Genomic DNA, 27,617 nt, shown 5'->3' with positions numbered 1-27,617 from the left:
GGGACCCTGGCTGCCGTCCTCAGGCCGGGAGGCTGGGGGGAGAGGCCTTGTAGGGGCCTCCCGGGCCCGGCCGTCTGGGAAGGACTGCCTGGCAGGCAACTGGAAAGGCTTCCCGGAAGAGGCAGCACTCCAGGGGAGAGGGCCGGGCAGGAGCACGGGTGAGCCGACCGTGGGGCTGCACCTGGCTGTGCCTGCTTCCTTGGCCGCGGTGCCTGGGGGCGGGCGGGACCGGTGCTCTGTCTGGTTCACACCCCGTCTTGCTCTCCACACCAGGCCCACCCTGGGGGCCCTGTGCCAGCCTGCCCTGACAGCCTGCCCTGCTGGAGCTGGGGCCCCAGGGGCTGGAGGGGTGAAGAGTGCGGTGGGCACAGGGCTGGGGGCCAGGTCTCTGTTCGGGAGACCCTGGGGGGGCCTCCCCGCTCCAGCACTCCCTGGCCACCTGCCCTGAGAGCCACAGACCCTCCGCCAGCGCCCACTCCCTCCACCCTGGTGCAGGCAGGCGCCGTCCACGCTGTGCTGAGGCCACAGACTCCGCCGCCCCTGGTAGAGCCTCCCTGGAGACCGTCCTCCTTACACACAGCCCTGAGTGGTGCCCCAAGCACGCAGGCCCGTGGGGCCGCAGCAGGCTCTCCCGGGCCACGGCCTCCGGAGCACAGCTGGACGGGGCTGGGCAGCCTCCGGCCCCTGGTGCCCAGCTGCCGGCTATGTGTCTCCTTCTCTTGCAGGTCAAGCAGGCTCTGGGCCTAAAAGGCCTGTTCCTCCGAGGCCCAAAGCCCGGCTCCCTGGACAGTCATGCTGCTGGGCGGCCCCCGCCCCGGCCCTCTGTTAGCCAGCGGCTCCTGCGGCGCACGGCCAGCGCCCCAACCAAGAGTCAGAAGCCAGGCCGCAAGGCCTTCCCAGAGCTGGTCCTGGGCCCGCAGGACCTGGGCTCTGAGGGGGAGGCCAGCGACGCGGCACCTTCCAGCCCCGGCCCCGCTCCCGAGGCCCCGGCCCTGGAGGAGCTGGGCAGCCGCAGCCCTCGAGGTAAGGCACCGGTGGAGAGGAGCCCGGTGCAGGTGCGGCCCCCGCGGGCCCCCGAGGGCCCTGGGCCTGCCAGGATGGCCACCACCTGCATGAAGTGTGTGGTGGGCTCCTGCACCGGTGAGGACGCCGAGGGCCTGCGGAGGGGGCAGCTGCCCAGCCCGGGGCCCGAGAGCAGGCACGCGGCCATCAGCCAGCAGCCCCGCGCCTGGGCGGGCTTGCGGGGGGCGCCCCACACTGCCTCCGGGAGAAGCAGAGGGGCCCCCAAGGGCCCTGGGTCCCAGCAGCCGGGGCCGGGCGGCCGCGGCTTCGTGTCCTTGGACTCCAGCAGCCCGGGCAGCCCCGAGGGGACCCCCCGCTGTCCCGAGGGCGCCCGCAGGCAGGCGGGGGCCCTGCAGAGGGAGATGAACGCCCTGTTCATTCAAAAGCTGGAGGAGATTAGGAGTAAGTCCCCCGTGCTCTCCACCGGTAAGCCCAGACGCTCCTCTGCAGTGTCCCCGTGGTGGCTCCCACGCTGCCCCCGCATGGCCTGGCTGGCGTCCCCGCTGTGCTTCCGTGTCCAGAACTGTGGCCTCCGTGTGTTCACTGGCCTTCGTTTCCTTGTTCCACCGGCTGGTCCCATGGGCCCCTCAGTCCCCAGACCCCCGTCTGACCATGATTTGCCCCGCAGGCCCGCAATGCTCCCCAGGGGCTGGGAAAGTGATTGCAGCTCTGGCCGCAGCCGTCCTCACCCCGGGCTGGGGACTGGGGAGTCTGAGCCGGGTCCACTTGCTGAGGCCTGCAGCCCAAAGGGTGGCCTCTGGAGCCCAGCCTGACTGCCAGGGCCCGGGGGCAGCTTCCAGGCCCTCCTCCTGCCTCCCCCTGGCCGGCACCGCAGTCCTCTGGGGAGTCTGGCCTGGGTTCCTGGCTGGGGCTCAGAGTCTCGACGTAGAGGCCTCTGTTTGCAGTGTGAGGGGAGCAGCTTGGCCGTGGCCCTTGGCCCTGGGGACGCATGTATGAGCAGCTCTGCTCCGGAGCCCCCACCCGGCCCCAGGGCTGGTCGTGGCAGATCTGCCTGTGGCCCCTGGTCACAATCCGAGCCTCGGGAGGGCGTGCTGGAAGCTGGGCCACCCTCCCGCTCCCCCTACGTACCCACCCAGCCTTGCGTCCGTCTGTCCACGGCCAGCCCCACCCCGGCGCTGACCACCCTCTTCTCCTTTCTGTCCCCACGCTGCCTTCCTAGTCAGGGATTGAGAGCGGCTGAGTGCCAGGTAACGGGGCCCGGCCGCGCGTGGGCCCTGAGCTGCGCCGGCCCCAGGAGGGCCCTGCCTGTGCGCCCAGGCCCATCTCTTCCCCCAGCAGCAGCGGAGCGGGGGGGCAGGGTGGGGGCAGCTGTGAGCATGTGGAGGGGCCTGGAGCCCCGCGGGCACCCCTGACATCTGCCTCTCCCTCTCCCCGCAGACGCCCACCCCTTCTCCCTGTGCAGCCTGGAAACCATTGCCGAGGAGCCAGCCTGGGGTCCTGGCCCCCCACCGCCGGGGGCCGTCTCCCCCAGCCACGCCCCTGGAGGGCCCCAGTGCTCTGCGGGGCCCAGCACCAGCTCGGCGAGCCCCCCAAGGGTGGCTCTGGGAGCTTCCGGGCCCCTCCAGCTCGGGACCGGGAGCCAAGGGAACGCTGAGCCAGCCCCTGAAAGCAGGCAGTCGGCGTGCCACGGCGGGGGCCCTGCTGGGGCCTGCAAGGGCGCCCCCGGTAGCCAGACGGACGGCAGGGGCCACCCCCGGGCTCTGGGCCACGTGCTCAGAAGGGCCAGGAGCGAGGGGCAGGTCCCCTCGGAGTCCCTGGGTGGACGGTGGCCCCTGGCCAGGCCCCGCCCCGTCGTGTCCTTGGATGCCACTGGCGGTGACCAGCTATGGCAGGCGCTGGAGCCAGGCAGCCACTGTGGCAGCGTGTCCCCGTCCTCCAGCCTGTCGTCTGGTGACACGGCCATCGACCTCTCCCTGCAGGGCCTGGGCTTGGGACTTGACAGCCTCCCGGGGGCCCCGGCGGGACGCCGGCCCCTGTGGCCCTGCTTGGCCTCGGCCGCCTGCCTGGACCTGCCCGCTGTGACCAAGAGCAAATCCAACCCCAACCTGCAGGCTGCTGGCCAGCTGCCTGTGGGGCCTGACGAGCTGCAGCCCCGCCCCCTGGCCCCATGGCCACCCTGGGCCCACCACCCCCTGGTGGGCCTCCCGGACTGCACTGTGGCTGCCAAGTCCAAGAACCTTGGGGACCTGACCGTGGACGACGTTGCCCCCCCGCGTGGAGAGCCCGGGCCGTGGCCTGGGCCTGGCCGGGGAGAGGCCGGCAGGGCGGGGGGCGCGGCTGGACGCCCTGACGGAGCAGCTGCGCAGGCTCACGGGGTTCCAGCAGGCTGGGGGCATCACGTTGCCCACCAGCGGGGGCCCGGCTGGGGAGGGGGCAGCGGGGGCCCGGCTGGGGAGGGGGCAGCGGGGGCCAGGCTAGGGAGGGGGCAGCGGGGGTCCCGGCTGGGGAGAGGGCAGCGGGGGTCCCGGCTGGGGAGGGCGCAGCGGGGATCCCGGCTGGGGAGGGCGCAGCGGGGTCCCGGCTGGGGAGGGGGCAGCGGGGGTCCCGGCTGGGGAGGGGGCAGCGGGGGTCCCGGCTGGGGAGGTGGCAGCGGGGGTCCCGGCTGGGGAGGGCGCAGCGGGGATCCCGGCTGGGGAGGGCGCAGCGGGGTCCCGGCTGGGGAGGGGGCAGCGGGGGTCCCGGCTGGGGAGGGGGCAGCGGGGGTCCCGGCTGGGGAGGGCGCAGCGGGGTCCCGGCTGGGGAGGGCGCAGCAGGGGTCCCGGCTGGGGAGGGCGCAGCGGGGGTCCCGGCTGGGGAGGGGGCAGCGGGGGCCCCGGGCTTCCTGCGGCGTTCCTCCTCCCGCAGCCAGAGCCGTGTGCGCGCCATCACCAGCCGGGCCCACCGGGCCCGGGAGCGGCAGCAGCGGCTGCAGGGCCCGAGGGGCTCCCCAGAGAAGGAGCGGGGCACCCCTGAGGGTGCCTGCTGCGTGGGCCAAGAGGGCTGTGGGGATGTGCCGGCCCCCGCCAAGGGCGCCACCAACCAGCTGTCAGGTGCTGCCGCCACTGGCCTCCTGCTGCAGCCCAGGGCTGGGCGGGGCCCGTGTTTGCTCAGGGTGCGGAGCTGCTGCCCCCGAGGCTGCCGCCTGTCCGGTGTGGCTGTGCCCCTCGGCCCTGCCCCTCCTCCTGGGAGGAAGGAGCCCACCCTGGGGCAGGGCAGAGTTTTCACGATCTTTTAAGATCCACGTACACATAGAAAGATACTTAAATTTTTAGAGGCAAAGCTTCTACAATAAGAAAATGGTGCCGTGTCCTTTTCCACTTTCCCCTGGTTTCAGCTGCGGGGCGTGTGCGGGCGCGCGTCTGCCGGGCCCTGCCATGCGAGGCGCCCAGTGACCTGGAGCGTGGCTTCCCCGGCCCGACTGCTGGCTTGTTCTGCACACACTGCTCTGTACGGGACATTGTAGACTCTTGTAAACTCCTGAACACAGCTCCAATAAACACGCTTGCGCTTGCTCCGAGTGGGCTCCCTCTGTGGCCGCGTACCCGGTGTCGCGGGGCCGGAACCCAGAAGATGCCCCCCACCCTCTGCCCGCGGATGGCTTGGCTGGACCGCGCCCAGGGTCAGGGCCACAAGCCCCGAACACACCCCTGTTCTTTCCCTCCCCTTCTCCCGCCCCACTTATCGGGGGCAGACATTGGCCCTGGCAGGGCCCCAGGCCAGAGGGTCCCCAGCTGTGGGGCTGCTGCTCCTGGAGTCTCTGCGCACAGAGGACCGTCAGGGCCGCCCCCTCCCTCGAGAAGCTGGGGGGCTGACTGCCCTCCCCACCCGGGCACCTGGCCTGCACAGAAGCCAGCTGAGGTGTCAGAAGCCCCCCCAAGGGTGGACTCACTTGGTACAACAAGCAGGGGCTGGGGGCAGCCCACCCATGGCTCAGCTCGGGGAGGCCTCGGGCCCCACACCAGGATCAGCCCTACTGTCCAGGGTCGGAGGCCCTGGGGACGGTGGGCGCCGGGCAAGGCGTCTGAAAGGCTGGGTGTTGGTGGGCGCCAGGCGCTCTGTCTCTTGCTGTGTCCCTCGTAGGCCCCAGGGACCCACGCCAGCCACTTGCCCAAACTCAGCAAAGGCCTGGGGGATGGGCAGTTGTGCCAGTGCCACTTTCCTCCCAGGACCAGTCAGGCCCCTCGGAACCGGGAAGGCCCTCCTCCTTCCTCTGGTTGGGGGAGCTCAGCCTGGGGGAGCTGTGGCCCAACCCCGGAAGGGAGGGGTCCCCAAGGCACTGCGTCTGGGCTACTAGAATCTTGGGAGAAGTGAAGGGGAGGCGGGGGGCAGGGAAGGACACAGCCTGGGGCAATCTGCCAGGGCTCACGAGATACGGCGGGGGGGTGCCAGCCCTTCTCCAGCCCCGGGTGGGCGCTGCCTCTTGTTCCATTACCTCCCAGGGGCTGCTCTCAGCTGCTGGGAGGCCCAGACCCTTCCTGTCCCAGCTGAGAGAGGGACAGGGCATCGCAAGAGGGGTACCTGAGGGCAGGGCAGGTGCTCAGAGCCCTGGTGCCCTCCTCACCGTGGGGCCACCGCAGGCTCCCCCCGCCTGTCCAGCGACCCTCGGGGGAGCGCCAGGGCCTGACAGGAGGGAGGCCCAGCGAGGCATCATGACACAGGCCGAGCTGGGCTCTGATTGGACCTCTGGAGTCCCCCTGGGTGTCTGGGCAGGGCACGCCCTGCACAGGGAGCCCCAGACCAGCTGGGATGATGCTGCTGCGACACCAGGGACGGGAGGACAGAGGGTGGCCTGGGCAGAAGAGGGCGCAGGCCAGGCCTCACAGAGGCGACCACAGGAAGCTGAGCCGTGCGTAGGTGCAGGCCGGGGGGTGGCGAGGGGCTGTGTTGGGGTCAAGGTGGGTGAGCCTTTGCGGAAAGGGGATCCATGGACCACCCACTGGACAGGCCCAGCCTGTGCCCTCTGGATGGCCGTGCCCCCTGCCCCCCCTGGCGGCTGCTCACAGGAAGGCCAGGGCCCTCTCCATCCAGGGCCCATCCATCCAGGAGTGGAGTGCAGCACGTGGGTCACCCGGGGGGGCTGCTGTGGTGCAGGACAGGTCGAGCACCCCGAGGTTCAGTGCAGGTCCCAGACCGCTGAGCTCAGGCTCCCGGAAGGGGGTGCAGGGCCCCGGTTTCCCTGGCCCAGCGGGGCAAGTGCGAGGGGATCTTGGGCAAAGAGGGTGGGGCTCAGGTCCCTGCAGGGGCAGCCCCGACGGCCTTCCTCATCCCGCCCGTCCTCACGTTGCTGGGTGCTCCAGCAGTGAGGGACCTGGGTGCTGGGCAGTGGGGCTTCCTCAGTGCACAGGGCCCGGGGCCACGGCAGCAGGGCCCCCGCGCAGCTCTTCGTTCCTGAGACCAATGGCACGCACAGGCGGCCTCGCAGCTCCGTGGCCAGTTCTCCTGCCGCGATGTGGCGTCTGAGGCTCAGGTCTGCACCCCGAGGGACGGGTCCAGTGGGGGAGGAGCCCCTGCCATCTCACAGCACCTCCATCACCGGGCCCAGTGAACCCCCCACCCGCCTGCCGTCAGGCAGGGCTCTGGGCATGGGCGCAAGGCCGTGGCGACAGAACCCACGTGGTCTGAGGGCTCCGAGCAGGAGGACTGGACCAGCCACCAAGTCCCTGAAAGTCCTCGAGGGCCCTCGAAGCCCGCGGCCTCCTCTCAGCAACCTGTCTGTCCTTCCCGTGCGTAGCGGGGCCAGGCGGGGCAGGGGCGCGGGGGAGGCCTTCTCCAGATAGACACGCCGGGGAGCGATGCTGGAGGCCACGTGACAGGGCAGCGGCCATGGCCCACGGGCCAAGGTGGGCCTAAGAGTTCTAGAGATCACCTAGGGAGAGACCCCACTGCTGTGCTCCCTGGGGGAGGCGTGGGCAGGGCCCCCGGGGGGGGCTGCCCACCCTCACACCAACGAGCCAAGGCAGAAACGCTCTGTTCTCACTCTGGAAGCTATTTGCCGTGCCCTGACCTCAGCGTCCTGTCAGAGGCGTATACGTATATATTTATATTTTTATATATATATATATATATATATGTATATATGTATATATATATAAAAGATTATTTAACAGTTAAATATATTCCAATAAGAACGTCTCACGGGACAAAAGTCGTGTCTCCCCACCACGAACACGTCAGCACTGAAGAAACACCGAGCCCGAGGCCACGAGCGCTGAGCCCACACCTGGGTGCAGCCGGTCTCTCACAGAAGCACAATATAAATACTCTGATTTGAACGCGGGTCCCTGTTGCCGTCGAGATACGTTCCTGAGGCGACGGGCGGAGCAGCCCGGCGGCGGTGGCGCCTCACTCGGCCGGGACCTCGTACTTGAAGATGACGCTGAAGAGCCGGCCCCCCAGCCGCTCGGCCAGCCACGAGTTCTTGATGACGGCCAGCTTGAGGCTCTCGCAGCGCAGGGCCGCGTGGTAGTTGGTGTGGACGGCGCGGCCCATGCCCTCGATGACCACCAGGTCGGCGCCGCGCTCCCGCACCAGCACGGCCAGCCCCTTGTCCAGGCGGCTTCGGGGAGGAAGGGGGCAGTGAGGAGGGTGCAGGCGGGGGGCCTGGCACCCTGCACTGAGCTGCACCCGGGGCAGACGCCACACCCTGCCTCCAGCCAAGGGCGGCAACTGGCGGGAACGCCGGAGACCCCCGACCCTCGGCCCCCCCAACTACGTGGGCCTTGGGTCCAGCCTGATCCCCGGACAGCCAGCCCGGCAGCTACCCTCCCGGGGCCCGGGGCCCAGGGTCTTGGGGACCCCTGGCAGCTGCGCTCCCGTTGCTACAAGGAAGCCGGTTCTGAAAACTGGGCCTTAACGATACTTTTGTATTTTGAACTTTAAAGAATCTGAGTCCTTTCTATAGCTTTTTATTGTCCCTCCTTGTTGCTTAATAGTGGACCTGGAAGGGGATTAAGTCAATACTGGAGAATCAGCACTGGAACAGACTGAGAGGCCAACAGTCCAGAGCCCAGATGTGCCCTCCTTTACACGGGCCGCTCCAGGTTCTAGAAGCCCCGGCGTGGAAAGCACTGTGGTGACGAGCTGATTATCCAAGGACAATTATCCAAGGTGGGGACACGCCCCCCTTGCTTCTTCCTCCCAGGGTCCCGAGGGAAGAGGTGCTGGACCCTGCCCGGGGCTGTGGCTGGCACAGCTGGCTTCCGCAGGGGACCGGGGCACCCGGGGGCAGAGGGGCCACGTTACCTGAGGTCGAGACACGGGGAGCTGGAGCCAGTCTGCATGAGCAGCAGCCTCCCTTCTCCAAGCGCCGAGCTGTCGAGCACAGCACCCGTGAGGTCACCCGTGAGGCGGCGCCCCCGGAAGCTGCCCCGCCGCGCCCCAGCCCCCCGCCCAGCTTACCGGACGACGGGGTCCATGGCCGCGATGCGCTCAGCCACAATGAGGGACTCACTGTAGGTCACGTCGTTCAAGGCGGGGCCCGAGTTGCACGCCAAGATGACCTGCGGCAGGACGCCCGGGCTCCTTAGGGACCTTGGCCACCGGCAGTACTGAGCCAGCCTGGGCTCACCCGCCTGCCCGCCCGCCACCCACCCCCCCACCTGGGGCTGCCAGCGGAGGAGCACGGCCTCTGGTGACCTCTCACGGCTGGGCCGGCTCTTGGGGCAGGATGGAGACGGCCCCAGGGCCCCGCGGTCAGGCTGACCTAAGCCCCAGGACGCGACCGGCCAGGTCTCCTCTGCTCCTGCCGTGCCACTGCCTACCCGGCACCTACCTGCACACGGAGGGGCCCAGGGCGATGCCAACCCCACCGAGCACAGGAGCTGGGCAAGGGACCCGCCATGCGGCCCTCCACACTCACCTCCGTCCCTCTAGAGAGAAGCTCCCTGACAAAGGGGAAGACTCCCAAAATGACGTCTACTCCACTGTTATCTGCGAAAATTAAGGCACATTTGTGAGGGGGCCCCTGTAAGACAAAACCAGGACGTTCAGTTGGGAACAGGCGCGTCCAAGCGTTCCAGACACCTCCACACTCCACTCCCCACGGCCGGGCGAGGGCTGCTGGGTCCTGCAGGCACTGGGGGCACAGGGGCAGCCCCGGCCTCTTCCAGAACTGCTAGCCCGAAGGACCTCTGACCTGAGGCCAGTGACCTCATCGCTGTCCCGCCGAAGTCAGGCTTGGAGCAGGGACGCCAGCTCATGCTTGTAGCTCGGGGCGGGGGGCTGAGGGGGACACTCTGGGGGGCCCTCGGTGCACCGCGCGGGCCCGCGCCACCTCCCCACCCGTGAACCCTGCCCGGGCCCCTAGGGCACAGGACAGAGGCGGGGACAGCTCCATGTACCTTCAGTCTCTGAAGCCACTTGCTGTAGGAGTCCACGAGCCAGGGCCGCTCTGCGGGACACAGGGACGCGGTCACCCGCCCGCCGGCCTCTCCGGGGAGCCGGTCCTCGCCTCCCCCCGGCTCAGCGGGCACGCGCGGCCGCCTCGCTGCTTCCCCCCACCGGCCCGAGTCCTGGCACTGGAGGAGAGCCCTGGGCGCCCCTACCTTGCAGCTTCCTCTTTGCCTCCTCAAACCCAAACTGGGGGTCAGATTCAAGGACGCTGCACAGGGGAGGAGAAGACAAAGTCACCAAAGCCCCGGACCTTGGCCTCCGTCGCTCCCGTGGGCCACGAAGCCCCTCCCGAGCTGGACGAGCATGCTGTCCCCCGTCACTGCTGCCGCGTCGGCTCGAGGACGGGGGAGGTGGCACGGGGAAGCCTCCGTGCTTGCAGCCACAGGCCAGGCCCCTGGGGAGCACCGGCCACCAGCCTCGCCCCAACGTGCCGCCCAAGGGGCAGCCAGTGCTGAGGGCAGGGAGGGGGCGATGGCTGTCCCGGGTGCCCGGGTCCGAAAGCGCACGTTGGGTGACCCAGCAAGTCCCCTGCACGGGAGCCCCAGGGAAGGCACCAGACAGCAGGCCCCGGGACAGGACCCTTGGGGGGACGGGGAGACGCGTGCCCACCGCTGAACTTCACGAGGCACCTATTCACTCCAAACACCCAACAGCGTCTAAGCCCACCCCACACGGTCACTGTGACGCGGAGTTTCACACTGACAACACCCACACCCGCAGCCCTCTACGCGCCTGCTCTTGTGTGCGGGCAGGGAGGCTGGGTCCCAGCACCTGTCCCATCCGTTCCCGAGGCCACACGTGCCCAGCAAGCCCCCAGCAGTACCCCATCCCCCGAGAACCCCCGGTGCCCCCTCTGCCACCTCCTCGAGGGCCAAGCTGGGCCGGCCGAGGCTGGGACTGCCGGAGCCACGTGTGGCCCAGGCGTCAGTTCGGGCCCAGGGGCTGTGGCTCTACGGCCGAGCCGGAAGGAGGAGGGGAGGGGATGGGCCTGCAGGGGCTGTGAGGACAGCGGGCACCTACTCAGAGACGGCTTTCGCTCCCCAGTCGAAGACGTTGCCAGCCAGGAGCCCTTTCACCAGGGCCAGCTGCCTCTCCTCCCAGCCCAGGGCATCCAGAGAGTGGATCACCCTCTGGAAACACTTTAATGCCACGCCGTTGTCCTTCTGCTTCACCTGCGGGGAGATGCGAATGAAGACGTGGTCTGGCCTCCCCCAGGCCCCCGGCAGAGCAGGGAGAGGAGAGCACCGCGCCGGGAGAGCACCAACAGCGAGCCCGTTCTAGGGGACAGAAGACTCCCATGTGACGTCACTGCGGGAGGCTAGACAAACACAGATCGCGTCAGGTTAAAAGCAGCGCTGACTCGGAGCAACGCGGGCTGAGGGCAAGCATGGGGGGCACGCTGGTATCGGTGCAGGTTTGAAGCGTGCACTGAGGACAGAGGCTCAGGTGTGACGGTGCCGTGGCCGAGCACGGAGGACCCACACCCCGTGGGTGCCCGCTGCCCTGACCGTGAGACCCTCGGCACCCTGACCCACTGTCCCCAGACACCCCGTGCGAGGGCAGGGAGGAGACGACAGGGAGTTGAGGTCGGTGGGCTCCGGACCCCGCCCGCGGCTCCAGGGCACGCGGCTTCCTGGTCAAAGAGCCCAGGGAGGCACCTCCAGGCCACCAGCCAGGCCCTGGAAGGCTCGTGGCCAGGACGGACATCCTCAGGCACCAACCCTTGAGTTTCCAGGCTGAGTTCAGGAGGCCAGGAAGAGGCGAGGGGGCCTCAGTGCCACATGCCCGCCACCCTCACCGGCTGCGGGTTAGAACCCCCAGGACACGCTGCTGACGAGGTCACAGTGGCGCCGGCATCGGTCCACAGCCGGTGCTGCCGACCGAGGGGCTGCGGCCCAGAGCTCCTGGGAGATGGACCCTCACCAGGGCGGCTCCAGGATGCAGCCTGTCGCCAGTGCCGGGGGTCAGGGCTGCCAGCACACCCGCTCGCTGGACAGGACGGGACTGATGCCCCGTTCCCCACGGCCCTCTGCAAGCATGTGCCCACCCACGAGAAGGGGGCGCTCACCTTGGAGTAGGGGTCCGGGAAGTTGAACTCGTTCAAACAGTGCTCCCTCGTGTCCAGGAGGCTGCGCACGGTCAGGGTCCCATAAGCGCTGAAGACAGAGCCGGGCGGAGGGCGGCTGAGTGGGCTGGACGGCCGACTGCACTGCCCATCGCACTCTCCCCACCCAGGGGCGTCCTCGTGGCGTCCAGGCGCCAAAAGGAGAAGCCCAGGAGGCCAGCGGGGTGCTGAGCATCCCCGAGTGTGTGCCGGGGAGGGGCACAGAGCTTCCTGGAGAACTTCGAGGGACTCGGCCCTCGGGTGCGAGCGCGCGTCCCCGTAGAGGCCGCCTCTCGGGGCCCTCACAAGCAGCGAGCGAGCAGGTGGGCCACTCACAAGGGCTGCTGCCTCAGCGTCTGCAGCTTGTTCCAGTACTTCTGGCGGAACTTCTCGGCCCTCTCGGCTGCATCCACGGAGCCTGGCTGGCTCGCCACGGCGCGCTTCACGACCTACCAAGGACGGGGCGGCCAGCAGTGCTCAGGGCAGCCCCCAGCCCGTGGACGGCAGGCGTTGGTGGCAGCCACTGGGGGCTTCCCTTGCCAGGTGGGAACGGGGTTGCCGCCAGCCCTGACCCAAAGCTCATGTCCGTGTCCTCTGATACCAACCCCAGGGCCCACTGGACACCAGCTCCTGCTCTGCTGGGGGAACTGGTGGTTCTGGAGCATCTCCAAGTCTGTGGGACCCCTCGCTCTGAAGACAGACCCCACGGGCCTCTCTGAGGGGCGTCGTGGAGGAATGGGCGTTCCCAGGAGGCTCCCATGGCCTTGACCCCCGAGCCTGGAGCCGGAGGCCAGCCACCGCTGCCCCGAGCCTGGAGCCGGAGGCCAGCCACCGCTGCCCCGAGCCTGGAGCCAGAGACCAGCCACCGCTGCCCCTGAGCCTGGAGCCGGAGGCCAGCCACCGCTGCCCCGAGCCTGGAGCCGGAGGCCAGCCACCGCTGCCCCTGAGCCTGGAGCCGGAGGCCAGCCACTGCTGCCCCCAAGCCTGGAGCCGGAGGCCAGCCGCCGCTGCCCCTGAGCCCTGGGCAAACTGCTTGCTTTTTAAAGAGACACGGCAGCCGGGAAAGCCACTTGCGAGCTGATGAGGACGCACCTCACTGACACCACGTCCCAACAAACTACTCAGTCAGGCTCCCACCTGGGAACTATGAATTACACCTCAAATAAGAGGCTCCTGGAAACCCCTGTTCTCCCCCATCCCGCCTCTCACTGCCCCTTGGGAACCTGAAACAGTCAGAGGTAGCCAGGACCTCAAAGGCCCACAGCCCAATTCCTGGACGGACGGGTGTCTTCTTCCTGGGGGTGTCCAGCCCCGCCCCCAGCCCTCATCCCAACCTCACCCCCGCCCCAGGCCCTCACCCCGTCCAGGGCCTCCTCAAAGCAGGTGAGCCAGTACTTTCGGGCCAGCGCGTCGTCCGTGAGGTCGACCGTGTCAGGCACGTAGGAGGACGGGTCCAGAAGGAGAGGCAGGTTGACGAGCGGCCTCTCCAGACGGTCCATTTCCAGCAAGTCGAACTGGGAGGACGAGAAGCAGGCGGGCACGTCAGCCGTGTCCTTTCTGAAAGACCAAAAGCCCCTTCTACAGGTCTTGGAACCGGCTTCCCCGCACGAAGGGAGGCTGCCGTGCACGGCTAATGGAGAGCCCGGCTCCTCCCCGGCCCTGGGCCCTGCCTGCCTCTCACGGCCTCTCTCAGCCCGGGCGAGCCCTCCACTTGTCCGGGGCCCTGAGCCCGACGCCCCGACCCTGGGTCTGCTCACGCACCCGTCTTCCTGCCGCGCCCCATGCTCTCTGCTCCGCGCTCTGAAGCACGCACACCGACCGCCCTTCTGGTCCAACCGCCCTGCCCACCGGGCTCTGTCCTGCGGCTCCTGCCCGGGGTCAGTTCCCGGGGGGGGACACACCGCCCCGTCCCCCCACGCCCCGCATCCAGACCCACTGCCCCTGCCATGCTCAGCAAAGCCGGGACGCTCGATGCCCACGCCAGGGTCTTTCAAACGAAGGGTCCTGTGCGCCTGGCCCCGTTCTCGGATGAGAACTGTGTCAGGCAGCTGCTCCAGGGACGTGACAAGCGAGTGAGCTCAGGGCTCGTCCTCCAGGCACCGCTCCTGCCCCCCACCCTCCAGGGAGCTGCCCACCTGGGACTTGGCCCTGTGTTGCTGACTGGCCCACTAGCAGGGTGAGGCGGCAGGTGTGCTCGGACCAGGGATGGTCTGGATGAGAAGATCCACCCCACGAGGGAGAGATGGGCTTTGGGGACGCGCCACGTGAGCGCACGTTTAGCAGGGAAGGAGCCGGTGTGTCTCCACGGGGGTCAAAGGCAGCAATGGCTGCCTGCTGCCCGGCTGGCCGGCAGGGGCCGCCCTGTCCTCCGATGAGTGGGAGCTCACATCTGAGCTCGGCCTGGCCCCCTGCCCCTGGGGATCCCCACGCCCACTCGCAGGGACACCCCAGCACGACAGGCGCGTGGGGTGCCCAAGCTGTCACGGAGAGGGGCCGCGTTGCACATCAGCGTTGGCTGAAAGGTTTCTGGCCCGCCCACCCATTTCATTTTGCCGTCCGTGTGGCCGGCATCCACGTCGTCCTTCGACAAGTCAGAGACGTTAACGCCTTTCTCTGTACACCCGTCACGGCGGGCCTGGGCCTTGCCAACCCTGCCCCTGGTGCCTGCCTTTGGGAAGGGCCCAGCTACCCCCGCACAGCCGGCTGCAAAGGATGCGGTGTGGAGCTGTGGGAACTGGGGGTGCCACACGTGGGGGGGACTCTCCCCAGGAAGTGAGAGGCGGATGAGGCACATTCTTGCCATGTTTACACTGATTTACAAGAGAATCTGCATCTACAACTGAAAACCAACTTTCCCTCCAAACTGGCTAGCAACCTGTCCTGAAGGTAGCATCCCGACCTGTGTGCCCAGGCCAGGCCAGGCCAGGCCAGGCCGCTGCAGGTCTCGGCCTGTCCTCCAGCCCCACGTGCGATTCTGATAAACCACTTCCTGGGTTATCAGGGACGTGATGTCAATAAGACGGTAACGGGCTTCCCTGGTGGCGCAGTGGTTAAGAGTCCGCCTGCCGATGCAGGGGACACGGGTTTGTGTCCTGGTCCGGGAAGATCCCACATGCCGTGGAGCGGCTGGGCCTGTGAGCCATGGCCGCTGGGCCTGCACGTCCGGAGCCTGTGCTCCGCCACGGGAGAGGCCACAACAGTGAGAGGCCCGCGTACCGCCAAAAAAAAAAAGATGGCAACAGCTCATCCAACGATGATCTGGGCCAGGACGGGGCCACGGCAGTACCATCCCGTCCCAGCTGGGAGACCCTCTCCACACCGGCTCGGCTGGCGGGGGGAGCTCCCATCCAGACATGGTGGGCCTCACCCCAAGGGGCGACTGAGGAAAAGGTGGAATCGCCTGAGGAAATTCGCAGACTCTGCAGGCTCGGTACCGCCTTGAAACCATCACGCAGAGAACGTGTTCTAAGAGAAGGGGCCCAGGCTGGTGCCCGCGACCCCCAGTTTTACCCCGATTCTGCTGTGAACGGTCCCAGAGCCCTAGGAAAGACCCCCTGTGGTCCCGAAACTTTATATTCTCCCTGCAAGCCCGGCAGGGACCGCGTGGCCCTGAGGGCTCCGGCTGAACACCCGAAGAATGTGAGACACTACGGGAGGAATGAGAACAGCCAGCTGCAGGCTGCAAACGTCTCTCTTCGGCCCCAGAGTCTGTGGTTCACGACCGGCCTGCACCAGGAGGAGGCGCCTTCGAGCCCGGCCACGGCGGCTCTCCTCGGGGACCACCAGGAGGCCACAGAGGAGGCGGCGCACGTGGGACCCAGGGCCACCCACGCCCGTACTCACGGTGCCGCTCCTCGGCCGCTGTGTTGGGCAGAGCTCGGGCGAGGAGCTCATGAGCCCGGAGCTGCCGGCGTAGTTCTCTTCCCAACTGTACTGGTTTGGGTCTGTGGGACAAGAGACCCGGCGTCAACCGAGGGGCGAGCGGCTCGGCAAACCTTGGGCGGCGGGACTGCCTCTGGGAGGACCGGCTGCCGAAGGCCTCCCTGGCGCCGGGCGGGCCGGGGGCGTTGTTCTGTTGTGTTATTCCTTACTGGCACAGAAACCTCTCAAGCTGAGCGGCAGCTTCCGAAAGGTACCCGTGGTTTATCTCAAGTGAGAAGCTGGACTTAGGGACGCAGTGAAGGTCTGCCTGGGCTGCTCTGACTGGCGCTGACCCCCACGCAGTCTGCCCTGTGCTTCCTCGCGCAGAATCACGCCTGCGATTCCTTCACGTGTCCTTCAAAGAGGACAGACCGGATGCGCATCTGAAGCGACAGCTGGGCAGACGGCCGGGAGGAGCCGGCGGGCCGAGGCCTTCGGAGGCGAGGCCGTGCGCGCAGCCCCTGCACGGAGCCCCGTCACTTAAGGACCCATGGGTTGATTACGTGGCACCCACGCGAGTCGGTTTCCACCGGCCCCTCAGGAGAATCACAGCAAAGGCTCCTGCCACTGCTGGGGAGAGCCCACGAAGACACCATGTCCACCCACAGCCCTTGATCATCGCTTAACACGAGCAGCCATTCCAGTCACTCCCCAAGGCCTCCCCGCCTCCCGATGCCGCTGCCCAACATAGGCCGCGCTGTACTCACTGTCCTGCTCGGCTCCTTTAAGAAACGCTCCTATGGCGCCCAGGTAGCCTTCGTGCCTCAAGAACAGCGCCTGGACCTCCCCCTGCCACGGAGACGCCCCTGAAGCGCCACTCAGCCCAAGGCTGCAAGTCCACCCGACACAGGTGGCCTCCCTCCCGACTCGGCGCTTGTCCACGGGGCTGTACGCACACGCGGAATTCAAGGGCCCACCGTTTAGAGCAGCGGTCCCCGGCCTTTTTGGCACCAGAGACCGGTTTCATGGAAGGCCACTTTTCCATAGACGGGGGTGGCGTCGGGGGAGGGCGGGGGGCATGATGGTTCGGGTGGTAACGCGCGCGATGGGGAGCAGCCCGGGGCGTGGGGAGCCCCGGTTCAGAGGGTAACTTCTTCCACAAAACGGATACCCACCCAGTTCCCCATGCTTGCTGGGGGCCACACCCCCCCACGCCGTGACCGACACCTAGAAGCTCACCTGGAGCTCGCGGACAGTGGGAGGCGGTCTCTAGACCCCACCCCCGGCAACGTGCCAAACTCAGGGATGGCCACGGCGCCCCAAGCGCAGGATGCCCGGAGCTAGTGGGTGGGAAGGGGCTGCGGGCAGGGGCTTGGGGGTGCTCAGCTGGGTCCCGCCTTGCTCCCGTCCCCTCTCAGGCCTGAGAGTTTGGAGACACGGGGGCCCGGGCCAGGGGCGGGCAGAGCAGAGGAAGGACGCGGTGGCCCGTTACCTTGGAGAAGAAGTTGATGCTGTAGGTGATGGTGCGCATGGTGACAGGGTGGCCGCGGATGAAGAAGCCCCCAAAGTACACCCGGTCCAAGCAGTGGAGCCTGGCGTACAGGCAGGCGAGCTGCCCGATGTCGTTGCTGATCATGTGCAGCAGGCTCTTGGCCATGTCCTCCTTGGAGAACTCTGGGGGCGGAAGCGGCACGCTGGGCAAGCGGCCAGGTGGGCGCCACGCGCCTCCGACAGCCAGAGCGGGCGAGAGGCCGTACCTGTGTCCGCGGTGGCCGACTTCCCGAAGCTGCTCGCGATGAGGTTGCCGCTCAGCCCCAGGGTCTGGTGGGCCCCTCCGTAGATGTCCTGCACCAGCATGTCCACGTTCGTGTGCTGGCCTCTGGAAGCCAGATGCAGCAGCTCGTCAAACTTCTGTGGGGACAGAGCAGACGGGAGCACCTGAGGAGCCGCAAGCTGGGAGAACCCCACGGCCCTGGACGAGCCCACGGAAGGAGGCCAGCCGCCGCGCTGGGTAGGGAAGGCCCTCTCCTGTTATGGCCCAGAGGTGGGGGGAGACGGGCAGCCTCTGTGCACCACCCAGCTGGGCGACACTCTGGCCACCTGGACGCCCATCCTTCGGAGACTCGGGACGCAGGACGAGGTACAGGGAAGAGCCACTTTCACAACAACCCCAGCCAAGCACAAGCCTCCGACCCCACAGCCGCCAACCCTCTCCTGAGGGGACCAGGAAACAGGCTGCTCCGTGGAGCCAGGAGCATCCTCCCAGAGCTGCCCAAATACCTTCGTTTTGGTGAGCAGAGCCCCAAGCCCCCAGAAGGTGCCACCCCCGATGGAGCTGCCGCCGATCCACTCGAACCTGTCCTCTGTCTCCACCTGGAGCGAAACGAGGGCAGGTGCGTTAGCAAGGGGGCCCCCAGCCACTGCCCAGCAAGTCCCGGGGACGCGGCGGCTCAGGGGTATCCCCTGCCCTGCGTGGCGGCGCCCTTGAAGGCCGAGTCCGGTGGGCTCGGCAGGTGCTCGTGCTGGAAGCAGAGGGCCCACCTCCCCGCAGACCGCCCGCGCCAGGCACTCCGCATGCGGCCTCGCGCCGTGAGCGCCAGAGGCAGGCCTGGGTCTGTGTCCGCCTCCCTGTGCCCGCGTGCCTGTGCCCGGCACGGCTCCGACATGCAGCCAGTGCTCAACAAAGCGCTGCAGAGGCCCGTCGTCTCCCACGAGCCAGGCCCCACCTTCACGATAGAGACCCCAGAGCCGATGCTGACTAGGAGGTACGGGAAAACGCTGGGGTGGTTGGTCTGAAACCGGAACTCGGGGTTGGAGCCCTTCTGGTACACGAAGGCCTCGTGCGGGATGTTCTTCAGCACGAAGTTGCAGCCCTTGATCAGGCAGGTCATCACGTCCTCCTTGTCAACCCTGCCAGGGAGCAGCCCAGCCACTGGCACCGGCACGGGCCACGGCACGAATGGCCCCTGCCTCCCCGCCCCCCGGCAGGGCCGTGGCCCCGGGACCCCCCGTCCCGCGGGAGCGGGCGCGACTCGGTCTCGGGGCTCCGTTCCCTTCCTTTCAGCCCTTGCCTCTCCCCACCCACCATCTTCAGTCCCCCGAGCCTTCCTGAGTTTCGGCCACCTGAATCCCACTGCAGCCGGCCCAGAGCTTGGCCTCAGGCCCGCGGCCACCCACCAGCCACCCGGAGCCTCACTGGGTCCTGAGGTCTTAGGAACCCCCAGAGCCGGGCGAACGGGCTGGTGCAGGAGAGGGGCCACTGCGGCCGCCAAGTCAGGGCCCGACCCCGGGAGCGGAGGCCAACCGGCCCCCACGCTCCCCTCCCCGCCCCGAGGTCCCCACTCACTTCAGCTGCAGCTTCTCTTCGATGAGGTCTTTGAACTTGTACGCCCCGCCCCCGGTCGCCTGGATGACCTTGGTCTCGGTGTTGACCAGGTGGTCTTTGATGAAGTCCAGGCAGGCTTCCATGTAGGTGTTCTCAAACTTGACGAAGTGCAGCCTGGCGGTGACCTCCTCCTGGACGGAGATCTCATAGGGCGGCTCGTGGTCCTGCCCTGTGTCCTGGGGGTGAGGGTGGGGAACCCGCGTGTGTGCACTGCCTCGGGGAGGGGACGACGCTGACACACAGCCCCTGGGCACCCTCAGCAGCGGCGACGATTTCTGCCTACCCTGAAGTCCGTGGGAGTCCTGATGGCGACGCAGGTGGGAGATTCGGGGGGGAGGCACGAGCAGGCGGGAGGCGGGGGTGCTCTTGCCAGGGCTGGGATGGAAGGGGAACTAAGCTGGGAGCGTGAGGGAGGGGCATCGGCACTAGAAGCTTCCAGGGCCTGCCCGGGGTCCTCCAGGAGGCTCACCTTGTCTGAGTGGTCGAAGGACCGCACTCTGGCCACTTTGTGCTGCACGGTGGAGTAGTAGGCCAGCTTGGTCAGCGAGCCGCCTACAGGGGAGACAGATGCCGCGGATTCAGAGGTGGCTGGAAGGGACCCGAGGCTGCCCTTCCACAGGCCTCCTCTGCCAGCCCTGGGTCCTGCCCACAAGGAGTCTGGTGCTACCTGAACGTGAAAACCCTGCAGGGCACCAAACAGAGGAAAGGAATGAACTGGGAGACCTAAACACACTCTGCCTTCCTTGAAAAGCTCTGTTCCTCCTCCGGGCCCAGACTGAAATGGAGATCGTCCGTTTCTCCACCAGCACTGAGTCCTTGACGAGCACGGGACCTGCTGTTTCTGGGTGGCTCGGCGACCCTCAGTGGTTTAGGAAAATTCTGTTTCAGACTCTGATCTTGAGGATGAACCAAAGGAAAACGCTGACAAATGCACTGTTTTCACTGAAAAGCATACAACTGACGGTCCGCAGAAGGAGGTGGAGAAGGCAATGCAGGCGAGGGAGGGGCTGTTTTCACCAGGAATGTGCAAGGAAGGGGCCGGAGAGCAGCAGCTGAGGCCCGGACTCACCGAGGAGGCCCTGCAGAGGGCGGCGGGGACTTGTTAATGCCCCTGGGAAGCCTGGATGCCCCTGGCCTGTGACGAGGGACAGAATATCAGGAAGCAGATAAGGCCTTTGGGCAAGTTAAAAAGATCCCCAGAGCAGTCCTCCTGGAGGAGGAGTTCTGGCGAGCCCCACTCCTGAGTCAGAGAGGAGGCGTCGGAGGCTATAGGTGATTCACGGCTGTGAAAGCCACGAACGGCGGAGCAGAGAGAGGCAGCAGGCTCAGCTCTGCAAAGTGACCTTGGAACCAACTGTGCTTCCTAGGAGGCCCGACAAAAATAAGGGGGAAACCCCTTGTCTGGAGAAGGCGGCTAAAACTATTAACAACTGTTGTTTTGTGGCAAAACACTAAGGGAGTGTTCCACAAACACTCAAGTCAGAAACACAGATTCGGAAACACGGTATCCGAAGGCCAAAGCTCCTCCAGGTAAGAAAAATCAAAGCCCAGCTTCCGAGGCCAGTCACACCTGTCCCATCGGAGCCACCTGTCTGGCAGTGTGGACAGGGCCTCCCGGGACGTCCTGCGACCTGGCCTCGCGGGGCCACGTTTGGTCACTGAACCCCGTCGTCCTGGGCTTGCTCTCATCCCCAGACCGTCAGCTTAAGACACAGAACCTGGCCTTAAGCCTCCTTATCCCTCCTCCCTGCCCCCAATCCCGGCCTGGCACGGAGCATCTTCCACTGAAATGCTTGTTGCCCGATGCACCTCTGTGAACAAATCGTTTCCTAAAAAGACAGGCAACGCAAAGGGATGAAGACATGTTTTGAGAAGCTCATCATAAGTTACCCAGGTCACAGAAATCCAATTCCAGACAGTGTGCTCTTCAAGTCAGCTATAAATCACAACCCAAATACACAGTGTTGGGGTTTGTGGGGGGCCGTGGCGAGTGAGCTGGGTCCTGCGCACCGCACACCGTGCACCCCGAGTGGGGCGAAGCCCGGCACTGCCCAGACTTGTCTCCCACCCGAGCCAGGAGACAGCGGATGGGGCACGGGGCTGCGAGCAGAGCAGTGCGGTCAGTCTGAGCCAGGGTGAGTTCACAGAGCAGCACAGGGGGCGCCTGTGGGAGCCTACCTGCTCTCAGGGTCCCTTGCAATTAGAGTGAATGCCAACTCGGGCCGGGGCCGCACACGTCACACCTGACGAGGGCAGTGACCAGGCGGCCAGCAGTCTCGCGCTCTCTGGTGGACGCCACGGGCTCTCCGGGCCACCCCACCCCATGCTCCACCCTGGGGCCCACAGCATCCCCGACTGATGGGAGGGACCTGAGCCAAGACCCGCCAGTTCATCCAGAACCCCGGGGCATGGTGCGGGGCTGTCCTTCCACTCCAGGCACCTCCGTGCACATCCCTGCCCTGTGGCCCCTTCTGCTTCACCCAAGGGACCCTCCCTCTGCCCAGCAGAAACCTGGAGTCAAGTCAGCTTCAGGTATGTGTTGACCCAAAGCATCCCTGAGGCTTTTGAAGCAGGGACTCCACCCGCGGAGAGGGGCGCCCCGTCAGAGCTGGACTGAGGGCTTGGGGAGGGGAGAGGAAACCGGAAACCTGCTTGTGAACCACTGACAGCACTCTGGCTTTGTGGATTCCTGGGTGGAGGACCCCTGCCCTGAGCCCCGTGACCTCCCATCAGCTACACTAACAAAAGTCTATCCTTATGAATTCCCTGGCGGTCCAGTGGTTAGGACTCTGCGCTCTCACTGCTGAGGGCCCAGGTTCAATCCCTGGGCGGAGAACGAAGACCCCACAAACCTCGCAGGGTGGCCAAACCCCGCCCCCCCCCAAAATAAACCCACAAATGTCTGTCCTTAGTAGCAATGAACGTGTCTTTTAAAGAACCAGACAGAGGACTCAGAGCCGGGGGAAAATTTCAGAGAGGAAATAAACATGGACACTGAAACTATGCCTTTGAGTGTCTTTCTGCTAAGGAACCCTGACCGGGCTCGGCCCTGGAGGACAGGCAGGCACTCCCCCTTCCGCGCCACAAGGTAGGGCCACGCAGAACGACCCAGGTAAGCCCTGTGGCCAGCCAATTTTCGGGGGCGCTTCAGAAACGTTAGGGGCCGACCCGTTGGAGCAGAGCCCCCAGGGTCAGGGCAGCAGCATCAAGTGCGGAAGCTCCGAGCACACGGCCACTGGACTGCCATCACATCCGGAGTGCACAGGGCTCCGAGGACAGCGGCAGGGCCCCGAGGGGCTGACTTGAGCCCCCAGGCGGTTCCTCGCGCTCACCGTCTCTGGCCCAACGTCCAGCCGGGCACCGTTCTGGCGCGTCCCCTTCGGGGGGCCGACCTCAGGCTCACAGCTGCCCTCGCCCGCCCTCTGCCTGGCTCCGCCCGGCCTCTGGCTTTGCAGGTGGGGGCTCAGGACGCTCCCCACTTCCCTGGACACCGCCCCCCCCCCCAAGGACAGGGGAGCGGGGCGGCCCAACCCCTCCGGGGAGAAGCGCACGGTCTGTCCCTGCACTCACTGAGCGGCCACGGCGGGCCAGGCGCGCGGGGGTCCCGGGCCGGAGGTCATGGACCGGCCCCGAACCGCCCGGGTATCCGCGCCTCAGCGTCCACATCTGAGAAAGCGGTCGGCGGGAGGCGTCAACGCGTCGGAGAGGGAAGGAGGGCCCTGCGGGGGGCGGGGCTCGGGGGTGCTTCCGACCTGAGGTCTGCGCCCAGGTCCTCCAAAGCCCCGGCCCCAGACACCCGACCCCCGATCTCCGGCAGGCGGGGAGCTGCGCCGCCCGGCGGCCGACCCCCACCCCCGCTCCCGAGGCGGGATGCCAGAGGGGCAGCCAGGCCGCCTCTCCCGCGGGACTACGAGCCCCTGCATGCCCCGCTCCGGCCGCGCGGCGCCTGCCGGGAGCTGTAGTCCGGCTGCCGCAGAGAGCGGGCGCCGCCGGCTGCCCGCGGACTACAAGGCCCGACAGGCCGTGCGCGCCGACGGCCCGCGCCCCGCCCTTCGTCCTTGCCACCGCCCCGGCCCGCCGGCCTCGCTGCCCGCGCCCGCGCCCGCCCCCGCCGCCCCGCTCCCCGCGCCCGCCCGCGGCGACCTATGTCTATGGCGAAGCGCTTGGCGTTCTCCAGGTTGCGGAAGATCTCGTCGGGGGGCAGTGTGATGCTCTTGTCCAGGCTGTCCCCGCTGCTCCCGCTGCCGCTCGCTCCACACTCCGCCATTTTGAATGTGCTTGGCCAGCCTCATCAGCCATGGAGATATATGCGCATATATTTGACTGCTAAACGCCTCCCGCGCATAGATTATGCTAATGAGCGTTCGGGCCGGCCCTCGCCCCTCCCGCCGCCGCGGCGGTGGCGGCTGGAGGGCCGACTCAGGCAGGTGGGCGCGGGTCCCCCAGACCGGACCGCGAGGCAGCTCAACACAAAACCTCTGGGCTGTCGTCGTCTTTGTTGTTCCTTCACTGAGTTGGCCGGATGCTGACCTCCAATGATATGAGCTAGTGCAGAGGGGGCACCTGGGGTTTGGAGACCACCAGGGTAATCGGTTTCTTTAGTGACTGCTGTTGTGAGCCTGGCACCTGCACGTGAAGACGCTTGGGACCCACCAGCTTGGTTCCCTAGGAGTGCAGGACCGTGGGTGTTAAAAAACCCTATGCAAACAGGGGGAGTTGCGGACCCCGCCCTCTAGAAGCCTTTCTCACCCCGCCCGGAGTAGGAGCTACCCTTGCAGCTGGGCGAGATGTGTGAATGATGGTGAGATCCTCAGAAATTGCAGGGGAAAGCCGAGTAGCCTTCCTGGAGGAGGCCGTTTTCTGGCAAAAGAGGGAGTCTGTGGGAGTTTGCAGGGAACAAGCTGAGAAAGCTTCCATGTGGTGTTGGGGACAGACTTTCAGGGCTAGTCTCTGGGAAGGCGTGGGGGCTCTTCTTAAGAGGCGTGTACCCCTCAAAGGCAGTGGGCACTTTGCAAAAGAGCCCAGTGTTGGAAGCATGCCGAGGGCCCGCGGTGGCTTTGGCACCTGCCTCCTAGGTGACCCTGGGCCAGTTACTTGGAGCCTCTGGACCTCAGCCTCGGTCTGAGCATGCCACCAGCTGCCTGACCAGGTCAGCCTGACCAGGAGGTACACCCACGAGAACAGCGATTGCCCCCGCTAAGTTCAATGGTGTGCCTGCCGCACAAGCAATAAACGTGAGGGGTGTGAGAGGGGCTTCCCATCCCTTGCTCACCACTCCCAGGGCTCAGCAGGGACCCCAGAGGCCACTAGCAGTACTGGCCTGGAAGGGGTGCTACGGACCTCCGCTGCAGAGTGGACAGAAAGGGATGGAAGGCAGAGCAAGGAGAGGTGCCAAACAGAAACGAGGGAGGGCAAGTCTGGGTACCTCTGGGTCCCTGCAGACTCAACCAACACCCCGGGCCTGCCTAAAAATAGGTGCCCTTTCTGAGACCAGGGCCTGCCCTTGGCAGGCTCATTGCCAGCACTGCCTGTTTCAGCCTTGGTGAGCGGTCCACCTGCAGGAAGGCAGGGCAGCTGGCCATCTGTGGGCCGGCCGAGAAAGTTACCCCAGGAGCTTGTCCCAGGACAGGGCCGCCGGGCAGGGAGGACCGTGGCGGGGCAAACACCTTCTGTGTGTTTGGCCCAGCTACCCCCTTTTTGCTGCAGCAAGAGGTCTGCTGCAGGCTGTGGCTTTTGGGCTGCTCTCAGCTGGACGGAGCTGGACATTCCTGTCACTTTGCCACCACCCCCACCTGCAGGGAGCTATAGTGAGAGGTCTAGGGCGGGAACCCAGGTTCCCCGCCATGTCCCCTCCTACTGCACACGGGGGACCTGATGTGTTCCGTGAGGCCCTCTCCCTTCTGGCCTGCCTCTCCCCTGCTTCCCTGCCTCTCACTCACTTTCTCCCCGAAAGCCCGTTTCTCCCCAGCCTCCTGACCTGACCCCTCACCCGTCATTTCCACCTTCTGCTCCGCCCCCTCCCTCCCTCCCTGCCTGTCACCTCTGCTTCCTCCCTCCGGGCTTCTCCTCTGCCTGCCCTCCTCCCTCCCCCCTCCCTTCAGCAGGAGCCCAGCCCTTCTTCTTGTGTCCAGGGGGTCGCTGGCAAGGACACTGCCCACCCGTGGCTGCAGACCATGATAGTCCCCACTCCCCGTCATCCCTGCAGACCCGCCTGCCCGGTGGCCACCGAGGACACGTGTGAGGCACAAGAGACAGACAGTGGAGGGGGCTGAACTCGTCGGATTTTATTAGAAGTCTTTAGAGCAGTCCCGTGGCTCCCACGTGACTGAGAGTTCAAATTCTGAGTACAGAGTTGTGCCCACGCGCACCCACCCACACGGGAATCCTTTAAGGATCGTGGTGGAGACCCCCAGCCGCCCCACACAGCCCTGTTGTGAGCCCCGACCAGACAGCAAAGCATCCCCAGGGGCTTTGCGCCCACGGCTCTGCCCTGTCCTTCCACGCCCATCCAGGCTGACACTGTCGTTCCTACGAGGATACACCTTGAGTTCCGCCTTCACAAAAGGCAAATGTGCCCACGGCACGGCCTGCGCCAGGCCCACTGGCCTGGCAGCACCGGATCTGAAGAAAGCCCTCTACGCATGGGGCGCCGGCTGGCCGAGCCCCGCCGCCTACAAATATCATAGAACCCCGGCAGTGGGGACTTCCCAGAAGTCACTTGCTGAAATGCAAACACAGAGCAACCCCATGGGGTCAGACTTTTGGCAGAAGGTGGGCCCTAAATGACAAGGACACTGCACGCACATTCTCTGAGAATGACCCTCCTGCTGGCCCGCCAGCCTGGAGAGAGAGCCTTCCGGAGAAGGGGCCAGTCCAAGCCAGGGGCGGCACGGACGATGGGGAGGCCCTTCCCTCTGCCAGAGGAACGCGCTGGCCCTCTGGTCCTCCGGGCAGGGCTGCCGCCCGCGGGTCACCACGGCCGCCAGAGGCCGCAGGCGGGCTGGCGCGCAGAAGCGGCGGCGGCGGCCTTGGCCGGGGCGGGCGCGGGCGCGGAGCCAGGCGCCTTGGGCTCCTTGGCGGGCGCGGCCGGCGCGGCCGGCGGGCGCTGGAAGTGGTAGAGCAGCTTCATCTGCGTGTCGCTGGCCGCGTGCAGCGTCAGGAACTGCACGGCCTCCTGCAGGCACCACGAGTAGCCCTCGCTGTAGTCCTGGTGCAGGCTCTTGGGGCCGGCGGCGGCGGCGGCGAAGGCTGCGGGGAATCGGGGCGGCGGTGAGCGGGGCCGGGGAGCCCGGGGCGCGGGGCGGCGGGGAGCGGGGCGGGGCGGGGGTCGCGCGGGCCGGGGCTCCAGGGCGCCGGGCGGCTCACCTTTGCTGTGTTTCAGGTAGCTGACGGCCATCTCCAGGATGTCGGCCTTCTCCAGCTTGGAGTTGGGCTGGTGGCGCGCGAACTCCTGCTCTAGCAGCAGCTTCAGCTGCTCGATGCTGCTGTTGATGCGGTCGCGGCGCATCTTCTCCACCACCGGCTTCCGCAGCTGCGGGCGGGAGGAGGGGGCGTCAGCGCGGCCGCGCCAGCGCGGGGGCCGCAGGGGCCGCGGCCGCGCACTTACTCGGTTTTTCTCTTTGGGGCTGAGCAGCTCCACGGCCACGGTGCTGGGGGCCATGCCTGGCGCGGGGAGAGGCGAGGAGGCGAGGAAGCAGGGAGCAGAGCGGGCGCGTCCCGTGCTGGCGCGGGCCCCGGCCCCTATATAGGCGCGGGCGGCGGGCTGGCGCCTGGGGCCCGGGCGCCGCGGCCGTTCCCACACTCCGCGGCCAATGGCGGCGCGGGCCGCACAAAGGCGCCGGCCCATTAGCGCACGCTAAATTGCCTGTGAATTGGCGCGGGCACAATGGGCGCTCCCCGAGGAGCAGGTGGGCCGCGCGGCACAATGTCCGGGCTGTGGGAACGCGCTCGCCCTCATTAGCATCCCGGGGCCTGATGCTGGGAGCCCCGCGCCTCAATATGCTGCCTTTTCCCAGGCCGCGGGGACAAGGGTGGGGGCAGGAAGGAGCTGCGCCCCTCCCCTCCCCTTCCCTCCCTCCCCCTCTTCTCTCCCGTCCCCCCCCCTCCCCAGCGACTCCCCGCTGCTGGCTGGTAGAGGCCGGGAGCCCAGATAAGGGGAAGCTTTAGAATGCACAAGTGCGGGCGGCTTCCAGGAGGGTGGGCACCGTCCCTGACAGGCGAGGGGGACGGAGGAAGCCGCCCTTTTCCTGAACAGACACAGTCACCTCCCTCTGCACAGGTGGAAGAGGGGCCCAGGCTCTCAGGATCAGACCTACTGGCACATGTGGCAAGTCTCCCCAGGCTGTCACCTGGGACACGTGACTTCAGAGCTAGAAAATGGGCTGCCACGCCTCCCTGGCTGGGCTCTGGGTAGCTTCAGGGAGCCAGAGTACCCGAAACGCCCAGCATGGAGCCCGGCACCTAGGCCGTCCCCCCAGGAGCTGCACTCCCTCCTCCCTGGAGCAGTTCAGCAGACTGTGGCAACTGGGGTGCTCTGAATCAGCAGGTGGCCTCCAGGGTCCCACCCCACCCCCATCTGGATGGGAGTCTGACCGTGGCTGTCCACGGAGCACGGGAGGGCGCGTGGCTGCGGGCGTGCTCTGTACAGCTGTGTGGTCACTGCTCCTGCGTGACTCGGGGGAAGCCTTGGCCGCATGCTCCGCTCTGCACTGCCTGAGGGGCACTTGGAGGGCTTGCTGTCCCTAGGCATTTTGCCAGTGCTGAGGAAGGGGGTGCCAGGTGGCAGACATGAGGCTCCTGCCTGGAGCCCACACG

General features: G+C 66.9%; 3 protein-coding genes across 3 annotated transcripts in view; 1 reads left to right on the top strand and 2 right to left on the bottom strand.

The window, feature by feature from the left end:
• PLCH2 (phospholipase C eta 2) overlaps positions 1-6,793 on the top strand; it is a gene marked incomplete at both ends in the record, with an annotated part of 28,632 nt that extends 21,839 nt beyond the window's left edge. Inside the window, 7 exon segments of the mRNA XM_082677683.1 lie at positions 726-1,023; positions 2,461-3,290; positions 3,292-3,460; positions 3,888-4,112; positions 4,397-4,509; positions 5,143-5,210; positions 6,631-6,793. Coding sequence (XP_082533809.1) covers positions 726-1,023; positions 2,461-3,290; positions 3,292-3,460; positions 3,888-4,112; positions 4,397-4,509; positions 5,143-5,210; positions 6,631-6,793 — 1,866 coding nt within the window.
• Positions 6,794-7,112: 319 nt separating this feature from the next.
• PANK4 (pantothenate kinase 4 (inactive)) lies at positions 7,113-23,078 on the bottom strand. The gene is made up of 19 exons (XM_082656813.1): positions 22,947-23,078; positions 19,273-19,355; positions 18,765-18,979; positions 18,145-18,328; positions 17,699-17,791; positions 17,176-17,329; positions 16,911-17,092; positions 16,186-16,267; positions 15,401-15,501; positions 12,916-13,071; positions 11,894-12,006; positions 11,522-11,609; positions 10,474-10,625; positions 9,606-9,661; positions 9,402-9,451; positions 8,921-9,025; positions 8,461-8,561; positions 8,305-8,373; positions 7,113-7,618 (listed from the first exon to the last, which is right to left on the bottom strand). The coding sequence occupies exons 1-19, from the start codon at positions 23,068-23,070 to the stop codon at positions 7,405-7,407; spliced, it is 2,322 nt and encodes a 773-aa protein (XP_082512939.1). The 5' UTR covers positions 23,071-23,078; the 3' UTR covers positions 7,113-7,404.
• A 2,695-nt stretch (positions 23,079-25,773) lies between these two features.
• HES5 (hes family bHLH transcription factor 5) lies at positions 25,774-26,463 on the bottom strand (the record flags this gene model as incomplete). Its single annotated transcript, XM_082659344.1, has 3 exons — positions 25,774-26,051; positions 26,169-26,334; positions 26,410-26,463. 3 exons carry the CDS (start codon positions 26,461-26,463, stop codon positions 25,774-25,776), a joined length of 498 nt encoding a protein of 165 aa, XP_082515470.1.
• Positions 26,464-27,617: the final 1,154 nt, after the last annotated feature.

Source organism: Grampus griseus (assembly GCF_964374135.1).
Source record: "Grampus griseus genome assembly, chromosome: 1".
NCBI classification, from domain to species: Eukaryota; Metazoa; Chordata; class Mammalia; order Artiodactyla; family Delphinidae; genus Grampus; species Grampus griseus.
This window is presented reverse-complemented; position numbering and strand designations above follow the sequence as displayed.